This window comes from Suricata suricatta, chromosome 13 (genome assembly GCF_006229205.1).
Source record: "Suricata suricatta isolate VVHF042 chromosome 13, meerkat_22Aug2017_6uvM2_HiC, whole genome shotgun sequence".
Taxonomy (NCBI): domain Eukaryota; kingdom Metazoa; phylum Chordata; class Mammalia; order Carnivora; family Herpestidae; genus Suricata; species Suricata suricatta.
The window spans coordinates 66,284,615-66,311,202 of NC_043712.1; the positions used below are offsets into that span (position 1 = coordinate 66,284,615).

A 26,588-nucleotide genomic window follows, 5' to 3' on the forward strand; every position below is an offset into this window, starting at 1 on the left:
CAATTATAGTAAAAATGTTCTGCGGGTGATCATAATTTCCAATAACTTAAGCAGTACACCGACCAACGTTCTCACAGAAACCTGATGTCAGACTCATGAGGTTTTATTGCATCAACTGCACAATTGGTGTTTGTGAACAGCCAGCCTGAAACATGAGGTGCTGTAACTCTAAATCTTCACATGACTTTTATAGAGAAAAGAAACTGGTTCAGCAGAAATTAAGCTAAAACTTATTAACAAGAGGAGGATAACCAGTTCAAAATATGTTCTATCCAAAAAAAGGTGTGTGGGGGGGGAGGGGAGGAAGGCCCAAGAGGACAAGTTTAAGATCAAAAAAGCAGCTTAAAAGAAAGACATGCATGAGTAAGAGGGATTTGCAGAAACAGAACATGTGAAAGAGGCAGATAGCTCTTTAAAAAATACACACAAAACACTGCACCGCTTTTTTTCCCCCACACACACTTAAGCAGCGCCCAGGGTATACCCAACGACAAATGCAGGAGTGTCCACGATCGTTTGCTATTAGAAACACATGCCGGTCTGATTACGTACAATGTACAGTGAGGTTGACAGAATCTTGGTCTTCTCCTACAAGATTTTCTGCCACACAGGAGATCTGCTTTCCACTGTCATCAGCTGAAATATTAGTTATCCTTAAGGAGCCCTGTGTGTGGCTCGTTTCATTCTACAAATGAATTAACAGACAAAAATAATCTTTATTACGACTGATGCCGAAGTGACAAGATTTGGGGTCTCTCCCCGTAATGAAAGAAAGAAATCTATACCATAAGAAAAGGTTTCTGGCCTGAATTGGGGCCAGGCAAAGGGACAAATCAAGAGCTATTCTATTTCTCTAGATTACAACTGTTAATGCGTAAAGCTGATTTAATCTTTGAATCCTTACCTACCTTTCTCTGAGGGACAAGGCTGCGGAGCGTCCCTCACCTTGTTCACAGGGTCACAAGAAACTCACTAGAGACACAGACACTCTGATCTAGTGGGTATACGCAACGAAAATTCAAGCCTGCACTAGTCTTTGTTAACTAAAAGAATAAATAGCCAGTAAACATACATCAAAAAGTAAGTTTCTCTTTCTGGCCTTATAATATATTAAACATCACTGGATTAATACAATCTCAAGTTCTGAGACCCTCTTGTCTCTCTGTGAACAGAGCCAAACAAAATTCTTACCATATGCTTGGAAATCAGATTACCGACATCCCAGTACAAATTCGGAACTGGATCGCCGGCAACACTGCAAGATAACGTGATAGACCTCCCCTCCTCCACCGTGAGGTTCGGTGCGGCCAGATTTGCTGATGGCAAACCTACAGAACAAGAGCAGTGAGTGGAGATATACATAAATAGTTCGATGCATTATCAAAATAGCAACAAATGGAAAACTCTGTATGCTTTAGAACTTGTAATTCTTTACTTTCTGAGACTGATTTATGGTGCTCTGAACAAGTGCCAGATTGGTAAGCTTTACAGACTTAACGTGAACCAAACAATGTGCAGTGATAAGATATGTAAGCAAATTTTGCATCTTAAAAATATTATTGAACGGTGGCTCGATCAGTTAAATGTGCGATCTTGGTTTCTGGCTCAGGTCATGATCTCACCATTTGTGGGTTCAAGCCACAGTTTGTGGGCTCTGTGCTGACAATGTGGAGCCTGCTTGGGATTCTCTCTCTCTTGCTCTCTGCCCCTCCCCCACTCACCTTCACATGCATGCACACATTCTCTCAAATAAATCAAAATTTAAAAAAATACACTATTGCAAAATAAATTTTTACTTTTCAAAAAAGAGCTACTTTATAAAACTGTCTTCTAGCTCTTTCACTGTTCTACAGTTGCTAATCTAGGTGTTTTTTTTTAATGTTTATTTTTGAGAGAGAAAGTGAGAGACAGCAAGCACAGGTGGGGAGGGGCAGAGAGAGAGAATTCTAAGCAGGCTCCAGGTTGTCAGCCCAGAGCTTGACTTCGGGGCTCAATCTCAGGAACCATGCGATCATGACCTGAGCTGAAATCAAGAGTTGGGCACTTAACCAACTGAGTCACTCAGGCGCCCCATGAGCCCAGTTTTTTGCACATAAATTACTGTAGACCATCTTATCTGGTGTGTTCCCCCATTCTCCCCTTCCCTTTTTTATAGGCAAAAACAAAAGAGTGCAAGGCATCTACAGTTCTTGGATAAATCTACTTTTTACATTAAGTAACTCATAAATATGACCTCACTACCAGACTTCAATTTTGAAACAGATTATGGGGAAAAAAGGTAGTTTTCAAGCGTTCTTCAGACACGAAGCCTGAACATCACAATATTAGAATGTTTTAAAGCCGTGTCAGTCCTAGTCAAATATCATAAGGAGAACTGGTCATTGTAAAATGCACCATCGGATCAAAAACAGGTCACATGGATCCATACTGTCACATTTCAAAAGCCAGCTTTTCCTTATTGGTGCCATTATCGCTTCATCAAACTATCACACCGAGTGGGTGTTCACACTGCTTTCAACCACATGGGACTCTGCATGAAGATGCATCCCAGAGAGTTTAATAATATGTCAGGGCCTCCCTGTCAAGTTAGTCCCACACTTGATATCAGAAACTCTGCTTGGGGCTGCATTCACCCCGACCGCTGTGTCCCAAGGACCTATGACGCATCATTAACTCAGGAGTAACCCAGAGGTCAGAAAAGGCAATTCATCTTGGAGAGCCGTTGAATTGCTCTATCTGATTCCCTATTTTCACAAAACTGCATGACACCCTCACCTACCATGCTGTCCTCGCTGACAAAGCCATTATTTTTTATTACTGAAACCGAACTGGAACAGGGTTTATAACAGCATAGGTCTCATGGTGTTCCCACCCCTGGCAAAGGACTTCCCAAGATCTGTCAGGGGCCTGCGTCATGTCTGCAGAACCTTCCTGTCAGCAACCAATAGACAGCCATATTGTATCTTTACAGGGTTTCAAAAAGGCCCCTAATACTCTAAGTTTCATACTCTTGAGGTTTTCAATCTCTGTCATATTTTTATCTTCCATGGCTCTTCTTTTGTTCCTAAATGGTCTTCTATTTTTATGGCACCCTGCCTTTGTTTCATGGGTGCAGTATCTCCTGGTCTCTTTGAGACATCAATAAATCTCTTGAATTCACAATCAATTCTCTTGAATTTTTCTTCTCTCCACGTCAACACTGTTTTCTCGCAACTTTTTTTTTATCTTTTTGTTTGGTATTGGTATTTGGTATTTTTCTCAAACAGTGTATCATTGGCCATTCACACATCTTTAAAAACAAGGTATGAGACACATTGTGCATTTAACTGCCATCTTCGTTGTAGCGGAATATCAGCGGCCTTCTTACCGGGTACTAGCTGACCTGGGTATCATTAGATCACTTTGGGACAAAGTGGTCAAACTATTCAGATAATGCTCTACCAGTGTCCTGCCCGGAAGAGGAAGAAGGATGGAAATATCAATATTCAGTATGTAAATCCATCATTTTCTCTACAGCTCTCACAGCTTCAACACTTTCTGGAGTTCCTGATAAACTTTGTTTGATCCTCTTTAGCAAATAAACCTCCAGTGGCTCTATCGGTTAAGCTTCCAACTTCAGCTTAAGTTATGACCTTGCAGTTCGTGAGTTCGAGCCCCACATCATGCTCTGTGCTGACAGCTCAGACCCTGTAGTCTGTTTTAGATTCTGTATCTCCCTCTCTCTCTGCCCTTCCCCCATTATCTTTCAAAAATAAATAAACACTAAAAAAAAAAAAACAGAAAATAAACCCCTAGTTTTCTGCTGTGGAGGGAGGGGTGCAGTCAGCTGGAATGTACGGAATGAAAATGGCTTTCAGTGCTCTACGAGAGAGTAAAGCACTCTCCTGTGCTTGGTTCCCCCTGCATTCCTGCTTCTTCCTGAGCCTTGGAGCAGCTCTGCATCCCAAACCAAGGGTTCCCAGGCCTTTGCTGGCTGCCAAGCTGGTAAGCGGCATTCTCGGCACTTAGGTCCGTTTCTATTCATCTGCCTGCTTTCCAGTTTGCAACCTTCCACGACTTGTTGATTCCTCTCCCGTCTTCTTGGACTTCGAGATTTATCTGCTGATTCTGGAGGGATCACAGAGCCAGGGCCTGCCCTGTTGCCTGTCCTCAAGGTATGACCTCCTCCGCCAGCCAGATTCCACTAACAGAGCTTGGAGGCAGCCCTCTTGGCACCTTGAATACAACCCTATAAGATGAATTTCCCACATTTTACAAATGCATGTAATGGTTCCTAAGCAGGAAAAAAAAAAAAGGTTAAAATAGAGATTCTCAGTAGAGAATTCTGTGCCATAATCATAATTTCTCCTAAAAAATTTAATTTTTTTTGGTCAAGCCTAAATGTATATGATTAACAATCTAAAAATGTTTGTTTGATTACAATAATAGTGGTATTTATTGGGCATTCACTGAACCAGAAACTTTTTTCTAGTACCTTATTTTTTTAATATTTATGTATTTATTTATTTATTTAGAGAGGTGGGAGGGGCAGAGAGAGAGGGAGAGAATCTCAAGCAGGCTCTGTGCTGGCAGCACAGAGCCCAATGCGGGGCTTGATCTGATGACAATGAGATCATGACCTGAACCCAAATCAAGAGTCCAACGCTCAACTGACCGAGCCACCCAGGCGGCCCCTAGTACTTTAAATGATTGTTTTATTCATCGATACAAGGAATCATGGAGTTAAGTATTTGTCCTCATCTGCTTCATGAAGACTATGGCTTCTGGAAAAGTCAAATACATCTTCCAAAGTTGCCCAAGCACCTGTAGACCTGGGAATATGAGCCCAAAGTTCAGGATCTTCACCATGACACTATAGTCCCTTCACAGACTGCATATATCCACGTTAGCACACAACATAAGTACCAATATGTATCCATAACCTAAGCACTTAGTTCATTTAAAAAATAATTATGTGTCTATTTGTGAAGGAAGAATGAGTCTCCTTTATTTATAGAGAATTTGTATCACCCTGTCATAGCAGTCTCCACAGGAATCTGTGCAAAATTGGCCAAGTCTAGATCTTTTAAATGTAAAGTCTTCCACAAATGAGTAAGCATCTGACTCACGTTAATTCTCAGGCATTAATATGCTGGCCAAAGATTCAATAATGGAAAAAACAATCTGTACTTGAAATATCACTTGAAGCTTAATTAGCACAATAAAAATGAATTGGGATGCATGCACAGCCAAGGCAGGATAAACCATTTGCCAGGCACTACTTCCTGGCTTAATAAGATTTGAAATCGGCACAAGTACAGAGCAAAGCTCAGCGATGGATGCTTCCAACAGCTTCTAGCACTACTGTCATGGGATCCCGATCGAAGCTGCAGAGCTGCCATTCTCTGCACTCCGAGAAACCTCACTGGAGAGAACAGATGACGGGCTGCCCAGGCAGACAGTCACCTCCGTGTCAAAGTCTCTTGACCCGGATGTATTCAGAAAGGCCATACCAGCCTGCAGACCTCGGCAGAGAGTCACCAACTATACGGTGAAAAGGCTGACTTTCTTGAGACCGGCGCCTCCCAAACTGTAATGTGTGTGAAATGACCATCGGATCTCATTACAATCATCGCTTCTTTCTAGTAGGTCTGGGTTGGGGCCCTGAGAGTCTACGTGTCTAGCAAACTCTCTGTTCCACACACTACACTTTGAGTAGCATGGGTTTGTTTAGACAACAGGTGTTGGCTGGACAGCTGCTCACTAGGTTTTTGTGTCTACAACTATTATTCTTAAATTTGGAAAGGGCCCAAGCAATCACCTTATCCATGGAACTTTCCCCAGAATGTGTTCAGTGGAACTCAGAACTCCTTGAATTGCTCTGTTGGGGGGTAGGGGAGGAGGTGTAGAATATCTAAGATCTAAAAAAATAAGACCCTTCAGGAAATTCTGTAATGCTGAATGTTCAACATGCACATCATGTATTGAAAGCTCTCAGAAGTTGTGGCTTTGTTATTTTTATTTGCAGTAATTTCGCAAAATATAAGAGATACATATATTTAAATATTAGATGTAAAATATATTTAAGGCTACATGTTCATATTGATGATAGTAATAACTTTAATAGCTAATGTTAATTGAGTACTTACTATACGCTAGACATCATCTGCTATATTTTCCACTTTACCTTATTTGGCATCCTAAAAACTCTTGAAAGCAGGACTCATTAGTATCCCCATTTCCAGATGAAGTGAAAGCTTATCAAGTATCATAACTAAATAACTAACGAGTGGGAGCTGGCCTTGACTCTCATCTGTCTCCATGGCCTTCACGAACACACACAGTGGCCTTTACTGGGCTCGCCCGTGCCTCTGTGTCCTGCCATTAGCACGCACTTCCGAGGGTTGAGTACACTGACCAGGTCCTGAGATCGTTAACTGAAAGTGTGCAGATTCTCAGGGCACCTGGGTGGCTCCATCAGTAGAGCATCAGACTTCAGCTCAGGTCATGATCTCACAGTTCATGAGTTGGATCCCCGCATAGCGTTCACAGCTGTGCGAAGCTGGCAGTGCAGAGCCCGCTTTGGATCCTCTGTCCGCCACCCGCCCCTCCCCAACTCATACTCACTCTCAAAAATGAACATTAAAAAAATAAATAAAAAATAAAGTATGGAGATTCTCTCTATCCCTTTATCACCATTCCTAATGGATAAGGGATGCTCATTATTAATACAACATTAGGTAAGAATAAATTCAGGTGACCTATCACTAAAAAAAATACGACACAAATAAAGTATGTAGGGTCTCACTTCCTAATAAGTGAGGCAACAGTCCACTGTGTGGCTAATCATTTGGAATCATTAACTCAACTTTGCAGTAAGCCACATAGGTCAGTTCTGGGTTTCATTTTCCAACATCCACCTGAAGTCAGGGATTATGTTCCTTCTCATCTTGTTTTAGTTTAGCTCCTGAGCTCTGCTCATTCTGTGTTGGGTCATCATTCCATGCGTGAAATATTCAAGCAAATTATGATTTTGTCTACAGGCCCCTCTCCTCTCACTTTCTCTCCTATTGTAATACCTTCTCATTTCTCTCTTAAGCATATATATTTCACCACCAGGAATGAAGCTAGAATGAGCCTGACCTATTTAGAAGTGGCTGCTTTACACCCAGTTACGAAAATGACAGAAAATTAGCAAAGTGACTTTCCAGGCCCAAATTGGAAATGGTGCTTCTATGCTTGTGAGCTGTGTCATTACCGTGTTGGCAACCAGGAAACTTCTAAACACAAAAACTGTGTCAGCAGCTGACAGGGAAAAAAAAAAAACAGCTTTATTTTCCATCCTAAAAAGATAAAGGAAAACAACAGTCCACTGTGTGGCTAGCTTTTAGTAGACAGAACCTGACCCCAAGTAAAAGTAAAGCAAAGTAACAAACTAGACTTTGTGTATGTTTTTCAGAAAACAAAAAAACAAAAAACAAACTAATCCAGCTAAAATGGCAAGAAAATAATGTGTCATAGCAATCTAACTTGCAGAGATTTGACATAGCATTTGCTTTTCACCTTCCATAATCTAACAAAGTAGAATTGCTGTCAGTCTATTTTCCTGCTTTAAAACAATGAAGGACTCTGTAGGAACTATAATAAACGCATACTAGAAACCACAGGGCAACAACCAAAGCACATCTTACTGGTTAAGTAAAACCAATGTACCTCAAGGAACCAGACTTCTCCCAGACACCTGTGACCTGACTTTTACCATCACAAATAATATTTTGTTGATGTGTCTTAAAGATCTCTACATTGAAAGCTTCAAGGTCAGAAAAGTTGGGAAAACTGAAATTGTTGTTACAAATAACAAGGAAACCAAAGGCAGGACTGATTTCAATCCAAGGGACCATGAAGGGGGTTTTACATAGTAATTGGACAGTCCAACCCTCAAGTGAATTAGCACCTTCTATGCACTGTGAGACTAGCATGTTCTGTGGTAACCAGCTCCTAGTAAAATGGGCGAAGGAATTGTTTTGATACAACTCAGAGGAATATTGCCTTTCTTAAACAGATATACCATCTACTTAAAACAAAGCATCTCATCCATTGTTAACACTTCCTGAAGAAACTCTCTTCCAGAGATTTAAATCATAAGTAAAGTATAAAGTACACTGTTCTTTAATAATCCTACTTAGTGAGGGGAAATGATTGAAAAGTCTGAATTTCGAAACTAACTGTTGAAGATCAACCTACAAAGTGGCAGGGATGGTCTTCTATTAAGTCAGCACAAGGACCTGGCAAAATAATCTTCCTTCTATAAAATTTGTGTGATTCAATCTCTGTCTCCAGAACCGGTGTTCGTGGCTACCCTTTTGTTCCGATTAACGTGGAGATTTTAGATGAATGTGTTTTGTTGCCTTTAATAAAGCTAAATTGTTGCTGCAATTAATAAAGGTTTTCTAAGGTTAAAAAGGACCTAGTGGAGAAACAGACCACAACATGTTTCCCAGCATGAATAAATTTACAGTAATTCACGGCAGGAGGGGCTGTTAGAAAAATACTGTGAGACATTTTGACCGTGCTGCTAATGGTAACAGGGCCATTAAACTTCCCAACCCGGCCTACCAAGCTCAGTTAATCACAAAGGGCAGAAGGAAAGAGAGACACTTTCACAACTCGATGATGACAGAAATTTCAAAAGGAACTACAAAGTGCTAAAATATGGAGTAATTCAGCTAGAATAATATAAATGCTTAAGTTATCTTGGCTGAAATTCTCTGTACCATTATATAAAAATTTGGTCCAGCCTGATCATTAATATAACATGTGTGGCTCATGCATTTATTAATTGATGAATTCAGCAAACATTAATCAAATGCCTAGTCTGTTCAAGGGATACATTAGACACAACAGAGCATGTATTTTTGCTTTAAAAATGTTGAGGGATTGTTAATACAAGACTTGGATGGTGAGATAGTAAAAGGGGAAGTTTTTAAAGAAAGTCCACCGTGTGAAAGAATGAAATCTCAGTAGCTCTTTCTTACGGAAATTAAAATGTTACCAGTTGCAAATGAATGGAATAGTCCTAGTTATTGGCCAATCATTGGTTTAGAATGATGAAACAAACACAAGACCCTACAGTACTCTTATGCATTACTCTTAGACTTGGCCAACAAGTTTCATACAAAAAAAAGTGAAGCTGAATTCCATGAATCTGCAATGTAATTAACCACAACAGATATATTTTAAAAGTCTGCAAAGGGCAAGACCTGAAAGAAAAGCCAACCAACCACAAATCCAAGCTCTCAACAAGACATCTACTTAAAGATAGTAGCATATTTTCTGATTCCGTTAGTAAGAACTTTCAGAAACAATTTAAATCCAACAGCCTAGTGTCATCTACTGCTCAAGCTAACTTCTCTTTAAAGAGCCCAAACTAGGAAACCATGATGAAGAAAAGTAATATACAACTAAGCCCATAACTGAAGATTCCCACTCTGATCTCAAATCTCTAGATAGTTTGCAAAACTTTTTAAAAATCCAGAGCCATGATGGAAAATGGGAGAAAGCACGCTGTTGGCAGATAAGAAACCAGAACATGATGAGAAACTCCTGAACAAGACAGAGTGAGAGAGTGGGAATAAAAAAAATCAGCATAGCCTCTAAGGGACACACAAGCATTCGCTACATAACAGCGAAATGAGAGGCTCGAGACTGACCCAAGACTTAAGGGGCAGATGGCTGGACAGAGTGGAGCCCCACTTCTGCTGAGCCATGGGGGCCACTGGTTAAGAAAACGGAGTAGACGTGATACATCCTGTTGCTACGCTCTCACTGCGGACACAGCATCCAGCAAGAGCTGTAGACACCCCCAAATAGAAGCAATGAGCACAGGAACCTCTCCAGGGGAAATCAGCAGTGCTAGGTACTGGTGCCACCCTGAAGATACAGTGAACCCCCAACATGGAAAAGGGTGTTTCAGTCATAAAAAATAATGAATAGAGATTGTGGAAATTAAAAATCAATTATTGTAAGGGAGAAATGCAATATCTGGAGAAACAGCAGAAGGGGCAAAGAGTGAGTAAACCACTTTTCCCATCATGCCTCACAAATGGACAAGCAGATAGGAAGTGCTACTGAGGGCTGAGCAGTATGGGGAGGTGGCGCCAGAAGTATAAATGTCCAACCACATAAATTAGAAAATTCTTCCAGAACTGCAGACATAAACATTCAGACTGAAAGAGAATGCTGCATGTCAAACAGAATCTTAAAAATCTTATTTTAGAATAAATGTTTTAAAACACACACACACACACCCCTAGTTACATGGTGGTACAAATTTTATAATAACATGGAAAAGGAGAAAATCCTCAAAGCTTCTGGAAGGAAAAGAAAAGCATAGGTCACCCGTCAAGAAATAAGTATTAGATGGCCTTTGCGATGCTGAATACAAACAGAGCACAGTACCCTATCTGCAAAGTTTTAGAAGGAATTTGTTTGAATCTAGAATTTTACACTTAGCCAATTCCATTGAGAAGAAAATATACAGTCTTCAGTTTCCACCAGGCAAGAACTTGAAAAAAATTTTTAATTTCTTTGAATGAAATTTTAGAGGCTTACACATCAGCAAAAAGAAAAGCCGCTCCAAAAGATAGTAGGGTACAAGAGTTTCATGGCACGCAAAGAAATAGTAAATCTTCATAAAAATCGAGTAATAATCTAACAATAAAATCCTATTTGACACCAATTTGAGAGATGGGAGGAGAAAGTAAAAGGAAATAAAAATATCTTTTCCTGTCTTATTGGGAGTTATCTCTAGATATTTTTAAGAAACAAATATGTTTTGATATGGACAGTGAATATTTGGGCATTATAGACTTACAAAAAACCAGAAACATAATGTATAGCTTTCAAACAAATTAAGAAAAAATAAAATAAAAAATACGATCAATGGAAGAAAAGGAAAACACTGTAGAGAAATAGACAAAGGATATAAGCTTATGATTCACCAAGGAATACACACCATGTTCCGTAAACACAGAAGATACTCGAAAGTCATCAGGAAAATGAAAACCAAAAAGGAATGACATACTACTTTTTAGAGAAACAAACAAATAATAAGTTTGCTAATATCAAGGTATACCTTGCTGGAGTGGCTATAAGTTGGTACAACTGTTTTTTAATGTGCAAACCACAGAAGCCAAAACCTCTGCTTCCTGCTCTGGACTCTATGAAAACCTTTTCATCTGTACACCACGCAAAGAGTACATAAAAAGATGCCTGTTGAAACATTTCTGGAGTGACAAAAATGAGAAATAAGCTAAATGCCCATCAATATGGAAATTTTAATGTAATTGAGATAGATTCTACCATGAATACCAGGCAATGATTCAAAAGAATATTACAGATCTCTAATCACTAACCCGAAAACAAGAAAAACACAAGCGTTATGTGTAATGCAGGTTATTTTTACCCCAAAATGCATCAACATTACTTGTGTGATTATTAAGTAAGAAAACATTTGGACAGAAAGAAAAATTAACAGACAAACAACAAAACAGTGTCAGAATACAAAAGAGGCAAAGAAATGATTTTACAAGGTTGCTTTTTGAAAAACATCATTGACACTGAAATTAATGGTGAATGTTACCGTGAGCATAACTGTCCTAAGGGAGCAATCAAACACATGCTCCCCAAATCAGGACAGTGAATTCAAAAGTCCCTCCGACACACAGGTGACTAGTGTGTAGGAAACAAATAAAAACTTAATGAAAACTGACAAACTGACCAGGAAAAATGAAGACCAGTTCCTTCCGACCCTGCCCCTCCCCCATCTGTAATGGTCTATCAACAACACTGTGGGTTCAGTGCATTATCAGAAGCTGTCAAGACAACTTGGCCAAAAATTAAAATTATTAAAAAAAAACAAAGAACTGGTTTCAGGCAAGGGCAAAGCAGACGTCTAGTAAGAGGCCATTTATGAACATAAGAGCAGGGGTTAGATGCACTCTCTGTCTTCCTCTCAGTGGTTGCTGAACCAATGTGGTCACAACAGCCCTGTGAATTTGGGAGCTGGCCAAGAGGCCAGGCTACTCAACTTGGAATTTCTTGTCCCCTACAGGCGATTTCTCTCAGCGGTGCAAATTTACACCAGAACCGAGCCCAGTTGCCCTCTTCTCAATTGGGAGAAGATACACATTAAAAGTTGGGTTTAACATACTGAAAGTTGGGTTTGCTAGCTGTTGGTTAGCAAGGAAAGCTGAGGGAAGTTGTCAAGAGAACAAAGCCAGGTTCCCCTACTTTGAACCAAAGGGCTCTGGGAGAGAAGAGAATCTCTGGGAAGAGTAACTGCTGTCTTACAAGTCCCTTCAGGGTAAGAAACAAATCCTTCTCTTTCTTTTTCTTACATTTTCCTTAAAAAGGAGCAGAAGCTATATTTTCCTTCAAGAAAAATGGACCCCAAACAATGGGGTCCTCTGAAAACAAAGACTCGAATGTTCATGGTTCATATACAGATTCCTCACAGAGAGGACCCAGGTGCTACATGGTTTTCTGCTCTATCACCAGGCACTCGGCCAGAAGATCAAATATAACTGTGAGCTAATTAACTGATTGGACTACACATCTGTGGGCATTTGAGGAGGTACATCACAGAACACCACAGCAGGAAAATCCTAACCAGAACACTTGGGTTCTCCTTCCTTGCAAGCACACTGGCACTCACAGAGAGATGTGACTTTGTCATAAGGTGCCTCCTTAAACTCTGGAGTTATAGATGCTGAGGAGGAGTGGGGGCAAGATGGGGGCAAGAGGGAGGAGAAGCTTAGAAACCCAAACATGGAGAAAAGCAGGTACAAGGGCAGATTCATTACCCCATCAAGATACACAGACATCTGGCAGCAAGACAAGTAAGTTTAAGGGAAGGTGCTAGATTGATCTGCATTTTCTTGTATCAGGAGGACACTTTTATCACCACGAGATCTTTCCCTCTCCACGGCGTGGATGTCCACCAGGTAAATACACAGCCAATGAAGTATCACACTCCTAGCAGATGTTTTTGGAGGGATGGATGGGTGGATAGATGGATGCATGAGCAGACAAACGAACAAAGAAACAAAGGATAAACAGTGTGCTTTTTCTCTATGCACTTTAAAGCCATCCACTCAGAATTAATATTCTACTTGCAAAGAATATTCAGCAAAGTTGTTCCCAGCTGATTTCTCCACACCGCATACAAATGCTGCCCAGCTCACCAGAGACCTCAAGAGCATACTATATAAAATCTGGGTAGTGATAATCCTCCCAAACTCTCTACCACACCAAGGCAATTAGAATAATTAATAGCAAGTAGAATTCATTGATTTGAAAGTAAATTACCACAATTGGGTATCTGCAGGTTTGCCAGGGGAATATTCTTGCTGCTTTCATTTAGGCAATACAAATCCTGAGTTTCTGGGCTGGATTTAGTCTCCTGAAGAGTCTTGATCCACATAATGTCACAGGAGCATGTAAATGGATTGCCCACCAGGATCCTACACAGAACAAAAATGAAACCAGATCAGGCTTCCCTTTTTTCGTTTTAACTACACAGTGTTTACAAAGCACTACAATATTATGAACTACTTCTGGCCCACGGTCTTTGGAAGTTATACCCACCTTTACAATTTCACAATACTTATTCATTCATTTATCGAATACTTACTGGTCTTCTGCCAGGTGCAAACATCCCCCGTGAACTCTAAAGGATGCAAAGTGATGCAAGACCTTTCAGAATAATAGGGAAACAGGACAGAAACAGAAAGAACTATAATGTAGGATAGCGATGGATGTCTCATAGGATGGGGAAAAATAAGATGCTATAACAAATTTATCACAGCAATTATAAAGTAAGATCTTAAGTGAAGATGCCAATAGTTAACAGTCATCAGGAATGCAAATACCCTTATTTCTGACCCAGCTAGAGATTCAAGTGTTATCATTTAATGAGCTCAAACTACAGTGGGGGAGCACATCAATTTCAACTTACTTTACAATGAGTAGATACACAACTAAGATTAAACCTTAAACCGTGAGAGCCGGCAGGGTGGCGCCCCCAGCTTTCTGCACGATGCAACCACAGGTCAGCCGAACGGATGCAAGGAAGTTGGAGGAAATGTGACCAAGAGCCTGGACGGGAACTCTTAAACTTCCTTCACACACACACACACACACACACACACACACACACACGCACACACATCAAGTTCAGGGTTTCTGAGAGCAAGGGCAAGTGAGCTCCAGACTGAGCTACTCAGCCCGCTGTGAGACGGTCTGCAAAGAGAAAGCCACCAGTCAGCCGAGCTGCCTGGCCTCCCGTGGCCTCCGATTGGTAACAAAGGAAGTAGTCAAGAGGCAAATAAAAACCACAAGAAAAAAAAATCTTTAAATGCTTATTTATAATACTCAGTGGCCTATTTAAGATGAATTCCATTTATGGTAATGAGCCTTTAAATGAGGCCATTTACAATCGTTACATAGGCTCTGCCTGGCATTCACCACAATACTTAAGATTTCCTTGAGGACAGGACCTGGGCTTTGCAACATCATTTACTTCTGTGGTTTTCTGGTTGGGTTCTAAGAATCTCAGGGATCCCTAGAGACTCTTCCAGGAGTTTCTTTGGGGAAAATGTGGTCATGGCAGACTCATTTAATTTGTGTCCGCTTGATCGCCTCCAAGTATCCTTCCATCACCAAAATACGATTTGATGCTACTGGAGACAGAATACAACAGGGAAGACGTGCACAATGCTTAAACTCCAACTAATCCAAGAGGCTTCTTGGCACTCGAAGTACGTGAAAAACTAAAGAATCTTTCGAAAAAGAAGGTACAACTAAATCCACGGAAGGGCTAAAGAAGCGAAGGATGGTCAGTTGGAACTATGACCATGATCAATGACCACACAACACTGGCAGACAGCTGGGGTTCCTTTCTTCAGTTCCCATGCAAACCCCTCTTCCAGGGACTGTTAGAGCACATTACACTCATTTGTTTCGGCGTCTAGGTCTCCCGCTAGATAACAGAATCCTGGAACCCAGAAACTTCCCCTTACATCCCCAGTCCCACACACAACCAGGCCCACAAGTAACATTTGTTCAGAGAATTGATTAGATATGTTGCAGGGAGAAAAGAAAAAATGTGTAAATTTGAAATCAGTACTCTGATTTTTGACCCGTGAAGGAAATTTCCTGCAGTGATGCTCTAAATGTTTCCACTGAGCATCTCACTCTATTTCACAGTCTCCTTAAATTTTATGTGCCTATCCCACGTGAGAAAGCTTACCACTTCGACTCCGCAAACTCAATGTATTCCAAAATGACTGCCCATCACCGGCACGGGGCACCTGGCAACCCTCCTTACAACCCACTGACTTGTCTCTCCACTAACAGCATCTTCTCTCTGTACATATTCCCTGTGAATAGGGGCGGACCCTACAACCCAGGCAATATATGGTTTGAACAAAAGCTACTGCCTGGGATTCAAAGGCCTCATTCATCTGCCGCCTCCCACCTCTGACACACAGAGTCTCTGTTTGGGGGTTCTCTGGGCAACCTCCCCATAGGAATGTCAAGAGTTTATATGTGCTTCAGGGTGGTAACTCAGGAATTGATCACACCTGGAAATGCTGGCTAGTAGACATCAGCACATTGCAATCTTTTTCCTATTATTTTACAGCAAAGAAAATTAGAGAATAAGGGTATATACTGAGTGCAGGGGCAGACCTAGAAGGCAATGTCACAAGGATGGGCAGGGGATGAAGGACGACCTCTCCTCCCATGTTCACTAAGCACCAATGGGCACTGTGGTTGGCGGGTAAAAGCTGGGGAGTGTTGTGCCCATGGCTATTTCCTCCTTGAATGGGTCTGCTTTCCATTCGGTCCTGGACCTAACAGGGACCAGACATGGCGCCATGATGACACAAAGCTTCCCCCTGCCATCTTTTTCTATTTTCCTTCCTTTAGAAAACAAATCTCTATGTAAAAACATTTAAACTCATCATAAATGATACCTCACTGTTCAGATTGCTGGGTTAATTTGTTTCTGAATCATGTTTTTTTGTTTGTTTATGACGGAATAAAAACACAAGTGGCCAAAACCTGAGAAATCATTTTTTCAAGAATTTTGATATAAAAATACATCTGCAGCATCACTCATTTAAAAAAAATGCTTAATGACTCTTTCCTCTGAAACTGTTACCGAATAACACACAAGAATCGTTACTTACAGTTCAGACAAATCAAGGTGACGAAAATGTTTCCTAGACAAGCTTGTCAGTTTATTTCGGGTAAAATTGCTGAAAGAAACCAAAAACGTTCAATGTGAATTTAAAACGTTACATCTCAAGAATAAAGTATGCATGTAGAGTTTTTTTTTTTTCAAAGTATAATTTCATTTGACCCTGGTTCATGCTTTATTTCAACCATAATCTCTTTCTTCCATCTGGAATGACAATTAAAATGTTCCCGCCTCTCCTATAATTCTTGTTCATGAGGGGAGGGGAAGAGTGGGCATAACTTCCCAACTGTCTATTTTTAATCTCTTTCTTAATAAAAAGTTTATTTTTCATATGCTGATTCAGTGCCAAGTTATACACTTCCTAGAGATCTCTGACCTGTTGAATGATTAATAAGAGGAATGAACTGAATTTGATTTAAAACCACAAAACTCACTAGGGGAAAAGATACTTGAAAATTAAACAGCATCAGGAATATCTTGAAGTTATGAGAAAGATAAAACTCTGACTGAATTTAACACGTCCTCATAAGAAAAAATACACATGGATAAACTCTGCTGATTGATAAATTCTCTAGATCATTTACACATGATTTCTAAATAACCCAGTTTTTCCAAGATAAGGATAGTAACAAAAAAGTCACATAACAAGGAATATGTTAGATCTCATCTGACACTATTCTAGCAACACATCATTTTAAGATGTGGAACAACCAGACAATGAAAAGTCCATGAAACCAAGTCATAAATACTAATGAATATACTGACTTGTTCCAAATACGTAATTTTACTCAACGGCAGGAGATTCCGTTTCCAGTGATCGGTGCTGTGAGGCCCTGGGTTGGGAAATTCAAAGTCATCATCCCAGCAACTGACTCGCTCTGTGGATTTGTTTACTGGTTGAATTTATTTAAAACGTGTTCAATGCTTGGGCCTCCAGACATGTGTTTAATAACTAACAGGGATGTAAAACAAACATCAACTTTTACAAAACCAGCCAAGCCCTCAACAAATTACAGTGAGGCTCTCACTATCTGTTTCTTGCTCGGGAAGGCAAGCGCTGGGCTGAGGTAAGAACAAGGGACGTGAGGGTGACAGTTGTCCCGGCCCTTACCTGAGGCTTGACTATTGGGTCAGCCCAACGATCATTGGTTGACCAAACATCCTGCTACATCTGACCAGTCACCTTCAGAGAGGGGCTCTCCCCCAGGAACTAACATATGAGCCAAGGCTGGTCAAATGATGGGACACAGAAAACACCGAGTCAGGGTTTCCTGATTCCAGAATGCGTGTGTCCTCTCCCGACTTCGTTCTGTATTGAGATTTCCACTCATCCAAACCCCTACCTACTCAGGGTTCCCTCTCCTTCCTATGCTTACTTCTTCTGTCTTTATACTGCGTGTAAAGTGCTCACCCACATGAAAAAAATAATCCACCGGGAAGTTGTAAAATGTGCCCACATACATCTTTTTCTCTTTTCTTTTGGAACGTGAATTAAGAATGAGTTTCACTGGAGTATCGTACATTGAAAAGTCAGTCTGCCTGTGTTCTCACCAGTCTTTGAGGCACAAATGTTTCCATCTGCAGAAAGCCCTACCCTCTGAAGGAAAAACAAACAAAACAATAACAAACAAAATACAAAAAAACAAAAAAAAACCCCACAATAAAACAATAAAACAAACACACAAAAAACCCACGACTCTTCCTCCCAAGAAGAACCAGGAGGGGGGGAGCAGAAAAAGAGAACACTGTGGTCAAGGTCTCGGTCAGCTACGAAGACAGCACCGGGAGCAGCTGGCCCTGTTGGGCTGCCAGCAGCACCGCCTAGAGTGGGGTCATACGCCAAAGAACAAGATGAGTTTTATGAACCATATTTATTATTGAGGCAAAAGCCAAAAAAAAAAGGAGGAGAGGAGGGAAAAAATCAACAATCCTCTTACTGTTTGATGACAGAACTTTGCAGAGGAACTAATTAGCACCTCGGCAAAGTCCCTGGAAAATACACATACTGGCTTTTCTCACAACCCCTGGGTTCTCAGAGCCCAGGGAAGAATTAAAGGCACCAAGAAATAAACTCAGTGACCGGTCATAGAGGCTAAGGACAGTCACCATGTGATGCTGAATATGCCCAGGGCAGGAGGTGGGGGGGCAGTGAGACAGGATCCAATCTGAACCTCCCTAAAACCCAAAGTCAAATAGACTGCTCTTGTACGCATTTTTATATTGTTGGGGAGACTCAGAGAGAATCAGTATATCCCTGGAGTAAAGAGAAATAACTTCTAGTACACATTTTGTTCTCAGCTTCCTGGTACCCAAGGTGATATTTAAAGGAATTGCAGAAAATCAGATCAAACAAGCCAGCACCCAAGTCCTCAGTCATAAGCAGAGGTTGGGACTAAGGTCTGCGAAGGCAGACACCTCATTTGCTTCTCCTCCCTCCCTGCCATTCCCAAAGCCAACTACTTAATTCTATTTAATATTTCGGTGAGCTGAAGCCTCTCTCGTCCATGAACACTGTATCTGAAGCTTACTGGCATTACTGAATGTCTGAACATTGTCTAACTTCGTCCTGTCCTAATATTTGACCATGCCTGCAAATGTCAATGGAGATTTTGCAGCTTGACCAATGAGTTGGCTTCCCAGCTACTGCCTTTTGAAAAAACTATATAGTATGTCCATCTCTTTGGTTTTCCATTCTCAAAGGACACGTCTTTGGGAAACATGGATAGGTAGCTGGTTTTATAGAAGCTATTTACAGCACATAGAATACTGTTAAAATTGTCTTCCCATATATCACCCTGAAAACACATATCAGGTAGCTTTGGGTTTCCTATAAATGGCATGCAACAGGCAAGTAGAGAAAGTAGAAGAGGTGGAGTAAGCCCTCTTATGATTAAGTCCGCTCATAAATAAATAAGATTATTATTAAAACTACAATTGACCACAGCCCACGTACAAGTCAAATCGTTAGGGGAAGTGATGGGGTAAAACAGCCAATAAAACACACTTGAGGGAGTCATCCAGGTGTATTGTCAGCTGTGATGAAAATACCAGAATTTAATCACTGAGGTCATTAATTACATTTAGGTAATGGCTTTAGAGCATTTTGACTTGTGTTTCTTTTAATTTTTTTTTATGTCTTCATTTTATTTTGAGAGACAGAGACAGAGAGTGAGCAGAGGAGGGGAAGAGAGAGGGAGAGACAGAATCTGAAGCAGGCTCCAGGCTCTGGGCTGTCAGCACAGAGCCCAATGTGAGATCATGACCTGAGCCAAAGTCGGACACTTAATCAACTGAGCCACCCAGGTGCCCCTTGACTTGTGTTTCTATCCAACTTTTCTCTTGTTTATGCTCTCAAGATCTATGCAGACATCAGATTTGTGCAGGCAACCCAACCACAGGGATGATGCCAAAAAGGCATTTAAATGAAATGTGTTAATCAAGTTCCTTGGAGTTGTATCACATTTTTGTCGAATGCCGTATATCTTAATTCTACAGACTTTATTTTCAAATTGACTTCATCCTTGAAGTCACCTATAAAATACAAAGTCACGATACTGGCTTTAGGAAATTAATGTTTTTCATAAACCCACAAATCTCTGTGGAGTGTCCAGGCAATCTGCTGCTAAAGAATGATTTGTTTTGTAACTGGCATGGAAATCAGGTGGGGAACTGTTCTCCCCGAGGAAAGAAAGAGGACAAATATTATAAGAAGTGCTGGTTCTCTAATTATATGGATGGTAGAACTTTTATTTCCTGTGCTCTTGTTGTAAGAGCATGGCCAGGGGTGAGCCCTGGAGTCATAATTCAGTCACCTTCCATCTGCGGACCAGAGAAAATCCTAGAATGTCCTCAGTCAGATTTTATGTCTATGACACAGCAACCAAAAGATCGTCCCTACCAACTGTCAGAAAGACCAAGTGAGATGATGGGAGAGAGGGTCCCATAGGTAAGCTGTAGGTGATGAGACGCAAAAGCACGGTCGCAGAGAATTTGCAAAACACAAAAAGACGGATGAATGCTGGCCAACGAATTCCTCCAGCAGACTTTGCCCTGAACACTCGGAGCACAGGAAGCGCCAATCTGAGCTTAGGGGCGGGTGATCCTCTGTTAAAAGAAGAAACCTCTCTGAGCGCCTGGGCGGCTCCAGTCAGTTAAGTGTCTCTTACTTCGGTTCAGATCATCATCTCACAATTCATGAGATCAAGCCCCGCATCCCTGCTTGGGATTCTCTCTCTCTCTCCCCCTCTTTCCCTGCCCCGTCTTCGCTCATTCTCCCTCCCCCGCCCTCTCTCTCCTCCCCCCAAAGTTAACAAATAAATAAACTTGCAAAAAGAAAAATAACGAAGAAACCTCTCAGGAAGGCCATCCCTTATGGACTGCATGCCACCACCTAATAGGACTTAGCAGCAAACTACCTGACAGTCCCACTGTCCATATTTGCATCTAACTTCGGCTGACAAAGCGTCAACATGGCTTCTGTGGAAGTAATTGCTATTTGGCAATTATCTGAACCTTTGCGATGGCCCGTGATTGATTTTTCTCCATGTTTACTAATCATGACAGATAGCTTTGAGAAAATGAACTTTCAAAAGAGGATCTCTGCAGGTCGGGGTGAGGGCCCTGGTAATTTTTAGCTCCCTAAAAAGGCCAAGGCCATGTCCGTTTCTTTCAATGTCTTCCAGGGAACATTCCAGGGAATAATTCCAAGGAAAAGAATCAAGGACCCTGTACCAGGACATAGTCTTCACATCAGACTCTGCTGTTGGCCTATCGCTCTGTCCCAGATGGAAATGGCTCAGAAATCCATGAGGGAATACATAGGCTGTTCCTAGTACCTTCCTGGAGCTATTGAAATATCCAAGTCAACATTTCTAAGCTATTGTCACATCTATGCTAACTTTTAAAAAGAGGAAGTTTACAGTTGGAAAGGAAGGAAACAGAGGGGAAAAGTATTGAATACATTGGGTCCTGGGAAGCAAAAGTATCAACCTTTACTTACATGTGCTGTAGGTTGCTGTTTTTCAGAAATGCTTTATGAGCCACAAATTTTAATCCAGAATCCACAATGGTCCTACGAAAACACACAGTTGCCTGTACGTTAGAACAAACAGGTGAACGCCCGCCTGACCACAGCACACCGTGAGAGAAAGTTCTGAGATAAGGCACACGAGTCCTGGGTACTCACAGGTTCTTCAGTCCTGCGTAAGCTTCAACATCATCTTCGTTGATGATTTCCAACCTTTTTTGATTGGCAATGTAACTGCAAAAAGAGCAGAGAGGGAGAACCAGTCACGCAGAATACAGACGGTACAGGAGAAAACGGGTGACCTCCACCCTACCTCACACCAAGACGGCGACCCCTCTCCACCCCCGTAGCCCCGCCCTTTGTCTTAAAACACAGCGAAGGGCAAAAACCTGAATGCGACTGAGAAGAAACCATGATTGATCAGGTTTCAAGGTCAATGACAGATTCACCAAGTTGCATTTTTTCTTAATCTTGTATCACCCTTTCAACTAACACATTCAGTCTGCCTCCCCTTTCAAGGTATCCCCTGTGTACAGAGGCAAAAACGACTTGGACAGGCATCCGTTGCCTCTCAAAGGTGTTTCATCCTTATGGTGACAGCCACCGGGATGCTGGCATCATCACATGCAAGACAAACCACATCTTTCTTTCCCCAGATGCCAAGAGAATCAGTCACTCCTTTTTACTTCCTTAAATCACTGAAGCAGATTCTCCTCCCCTTTCTCTCCCTCCTCCTCTGCTCCCTTCCTTTCTCCCCACTCTCTCTTTTCCTGGCCCAGGATCCCATTTGTCTGCCTCTGTCGATAGCAATACCAATTTCTCCTTTCAGGAACCACATGTCATAAAGCCCACGTGGCCCTAGGACACTCTATGTAGGAACCCTCCTCTACCCCACCCACCAGACCCTCAAATGGAGCACAAAGAATTCTATCCCCTTGGCCATGATGATTGCTTAGAGATGTGCATGTGACCTCAGCAGACCAGTGAGAAGTTTCCTTAGAATTGAATAAATGAATGCTGGGACAGAGAGAGACTCTTTCCCTGGAATCATAGTTGAAAGACTGTACAGGCCCAGGGCCTCCATGAGAAATTTCTCTGCCACTAGGAAAGATAATGTCCAACAATGAAGACAGCATGCAGAAGGAAGAGCTATGAGGGGCATCTGGCTGGCTCAGTAAGTTAAGCAACCAACTCTTGATTTGGGCTCAGGTCACAATCTCATGGTCGTGAGATCAAGCCCCTGCATCCGGCTCCACGATGAGCATGAAGCCTGCTTGGGATTCTTTCTCTCTATCCCTCTCTGTCTGCCCCTCCCTGACTCACTCACTTGCACTCTCTCTCAAAATAAATAAATATTTTTTTAAAAAAGACTTCTGAGATATAATAAGAGAGAAGACTTTGAAAGATGCTACTTGAGCCTTTATATCCAGACATCTCTGAGGTTAGATGTCACTAACAGAAGTTTGATCTGAATTTCTATAACTTGCAGCCAATAAAATCCCTTGTAATACAAACACAAAGCTATTAAAACTACCACTGTGGGGGTACCTGGGTAGCTCAGCTGGTTAAGCGTCCAGCTTCAGCGAAGGTCATGATCTCACGATCAGTGGGTTCAAGCCCTGTGTCGGGCACTGTGCTGACAACTAGCTCAACCTGCTTCAGATTGTATATCTCCCTGTCTCTCTGACTCTCCCCTGCTCACACTGTCTCTCTCTGTCTCTCAAAAATAAATAAAAAACATTAAAAATATTGCTCACACTGTCTCTCTCTGTCTCTCAAAAATAAATAAAAAACATTAAAAATATAATAAAACAAAACTACCACTGTGGAATTCCCTTGTGCTACAGTATCTGAATATTTTCTTAGGTCACAACCTTTTTGAAGACAGGTGAATCTTGTTCTATAATTCTTAACATGCACCGCAGACTATAAAAAAAAGTACCTTGCACAAGGTAAGTATTCAAAGGGTAAAGGGTAGATAGATGGGTGAATGGATATATGGATGGATGGACAGGTGATTGGATGGACAGATGGGCAACACTCTTGGAACCGGAGTTCCAAAGGAGCTGTGACAGGATAGATCTTCTTTCTTTTTTAAAAAAGTTAAGATACATCACATATTCCAATTAAGACACTGAAAACAAATATGTAGACTTGCTCTTATGAACATGAGGCAAAATAAAAAACACAGTAACCGATGCAAGAGAAGATACGGCATCTATAGGTTGTTTCTACACAGTCCAAAGAAGGAAAAGTGGATGTCAAGATACATGGTAAGAGTTGGGGCACCCATTTTTAGAAAATAAATTTTATTTACTTTTTTATTAATGTTTTTTTAAATTTAATTTTGAGAGACAGAGAGACAGCGTGAGAAGGGCAGGGTCAGAGAGAGAGGGAGATACAGAATCCAAAGCAGGCTTGAGGCTCTGAGCTAGCTGTCAGCACAGAGCCCGATGCGAGGCTTGAACCCATGAACTGTGAGATCATGACTTGAGCCGAAGCCGGATGCTTAACTGACTGAGCCACCCAGGCCCCCCAATAAATTTTAGAAATAAAGTAAAATAATGAAATGCTCTGAGGGAACAAAAATCAAACCAAAGAAAAATAATCTTCAAAGGACCCACATTAACATTGTCCCCTATTTCACAAAAAAGCAACATCCAACATAGAAAGTCATCTGCTGCTCAAAGATCTGGGCTTTTCCTGATATCCAGCACCTGGCACTTAATGGATGTGCAGGAAGGATTCATTCTCTTCTCTTGTTCTACTACACTGGGAGGAAATGGTTTTCAGACTCCAGCCTAACGCTCAAAGAATTTTCAACATCAATTTTTTTTATGAAATGTTTCCAAATCATCACAATTTTGACTACTTAAATTATTCCATGTAGATTCTGGATATAGCCCTTTATCTGATATGTCGTTTGCAACTATCTTTTCCCATTCCATCGGTTGCCTATGATTTTCTTGATTGTTTCCTTTGTAGATGCATAGGAGCACATACACCCCAATGTTCATAGCAGCACTTTCTACAATAGCCAAATCCTGGAAAGAGCCTAAATGTCCAACACCTGATGAATTCATCAAGAAGATGTGGTATACAATGGAGTACTACATGGCAATGAGAAAGAATGAAATATGGCCATTTGTAGGAAAGTGGATGGACCTCGAGAGTGTCATGCTAAGCAAAATAAGTCAGGTGGAGACGGACAGATACTACATGTTTGCACTCATAGGTCTAACAGAAGAGACTTAACGGAGGACAATAGGGAGGGGAAGGGGGAAAGAGAATTGGGGAGAGAGAGGGACACAAATCATGAGAGACTATTGAATACTGAAAACGAACCGACGGCTGAAGGGGGAGGGGGAGGGGGGAAGGGTGGTGGTGGTAATGGAGGAGGGCACTTATGGGGAAGAGCACTGGGTGTTATATGGAAACCGATTTGACAATGACCTATTAAAAAAATTATTCCACTAACATTTTCAATAGAGACCACAGTGACCCCCCCCTTCTAAATCATCTCCCAATAAGAACTTTATTCAGGACCCCTATATATTAATGCTTCTTTCATGCAACTGGCATCATAAAGGGTAGATAACATAGGCCAGGTTTCCTTTGCAGTCACAGCCAGGACTTCCAGAGAAGCTTGTTCCTGCCCCAGAGAAGAGTTAGCATGCTGCTGTCACTGTTCTGAAATCATCCATCTCTCTTGGAAGGATCATCATCACTGTAGCCTTCAGGCTGATGCCTAACACTCAGTAGGTACTTAGTCAAAATCTGTGACACAGAGCATTTATTTATCTTTAACTTTTCTTTTAGTTATTGATGGCCTTTGTTTTTTTATTTCCTTTTTTCATCAGATTTCTAATTGATAAATTTCCTAGTTGTATTCAATAAAATACACTGAGCTAGCATAAATTTGGATGGAAGGCATAGAAGGAAAAAAAATAAGGGTGGAGATACCAACAGAGGTAGGAATTAGGTTTAGAATGCATATGCATGTTAGGAAAGGTCACGGACACTCAAGAAAAGAAAGAAAAGGAACTAAATTTCATCAGTGGTAAATTCACAGCATTCATGAGATGAAAATATGTCAGACGTTAAGCAAAGCATAACAGTTCTTAGATCTAAGACCAAATAGGAGATTTTGCTGAAAACCATCAAAAGTACCATGTGAAATTATAAAAACTGGTCATTAGAGAATACTCTTCCACGGTAGGAGGCAGATGTGCCTTGGAAAATCTTGATTTCTGCTGGTCAGAATGGAAAAATAAACAGATGAGCTGTATTAAAAGGTGGGTAATTGCCAACCAGATGCGAATAACTGCCCTTTGTAAATGATCATAGCTGCTGGCTATCTACCGCTCATGGGCTCTGCCCCTCCAGAAACTCTCCTGAGCTTCCTCCCTGTGAGGAATCACAGGGTTAGAGTGGGAACCAGTACAGGTGATAACACAATTCACTGAGGGGAAACCTCAGTGGCCAAGAAACAGATGGAAAACTGCTCCCCCCACAAGGAATGCAAATCAATACAAGGACATACCACTCCTCTAAATGGTCAGTTTCAAGTCTGACAATATAAAGCATGTCTAAGGATGCGGGGGATTTCTCTTACACTGTTGGAGGGAGTGTAAATTGGTATAACCACTCTGAAGAGCAATTTATCCAGAAAATGATGTATCAGCACACTTTACAACCCAGTAATCCTATTTCCAGGTTTTTACCTGAAAGAAATTCTCACACATCCACACACAGAGACACATACAAGAATATTCACTGTAATATAGTCAGAATTCAAAGTCAGAAACAAGCCAAGTGTCGATCAACTGAGAAACAGAAAACAACCAGAGGGGAGGTGAGTGGGGGGGTGGGGGAAACAGGTCAGGGGGATTAAAGAGGGCTCTTGCTGTGATGAGCTCTGATGATGTATGCAAGTATTGAATCACTGTATTGTATACCTGAAAACTAATATTATACTGTATGTTAACTATACTGGAATTATATATTTTTTTAATTTTAAGTTTATTTCTTTATTTTGAAAGAAAGAGTGTGTGCACAAGCAGGGGAGGGACAGAGAAGGAGAGAGAGAGAGAGAAAGAATCCCAAGCAGGCTCCACACTGTCAGCACAGAGCCCAATGCAGGGCTCAAACTCATGAACCATGAGATCATGACCTGAGTCAAAATCAAGTGCCGGATACTTAACTGACCGAGCCATCCAGACACTCCAAAACATTTTTTTAATTTTTAAAAAGAAACAAAAATATAAGGTTTAGAGTTGGATTGGACCAGATCTTTGTGTTTGAATAGAAAGAGATATT

General features: G+C 41.2%; 1 protein-coding gene across 7 annotated transcripts in view; it reads right to left on the reverse strand.

Annotated features, from left to right (window-relative positions):
* Positions 1 to 26,588, reverse strand: part of NTRK2 (neurotrophic receptor tyrosine kinase 2) — a 337,321-nt gene that overhangs the window by 284,327 nt on the left and 26,406 nt on the right. For all 7 annotated transcript variants that reach the window (XM_029919706.1, XM_029919707.1, XM_029919708.1 and 4 more), the window contains 6 exons: positions 21,429 to 21,503; positions 21,243 to 21,314; positions 16,233 to 16,301; positions 13,348 to 13,502; positions 1,192 to 1,328; positions 553 to 685 (listed from right to left, as the gene is read on the reverse strand). In XM_029919706.1, the coding sequence (XP_029775566.1) occupies positions 553 to 685; positions 1,192 to 1,328; positions 13,348 to 13,502; positions 16,233 to 16,301; positions 21,243 to 21,314; positions 21,429 to 21,503 (641 nt within the window). The remainder of the gene's footprint in view (positions 1 to 552; positions 686 to 1,191; positions 1,329 to 13,347; positions 13,503 to 16,232; positions 16,302 to 21,242; positions 21,315 to 21,428; positions 21,504 to 26,588) is intronic.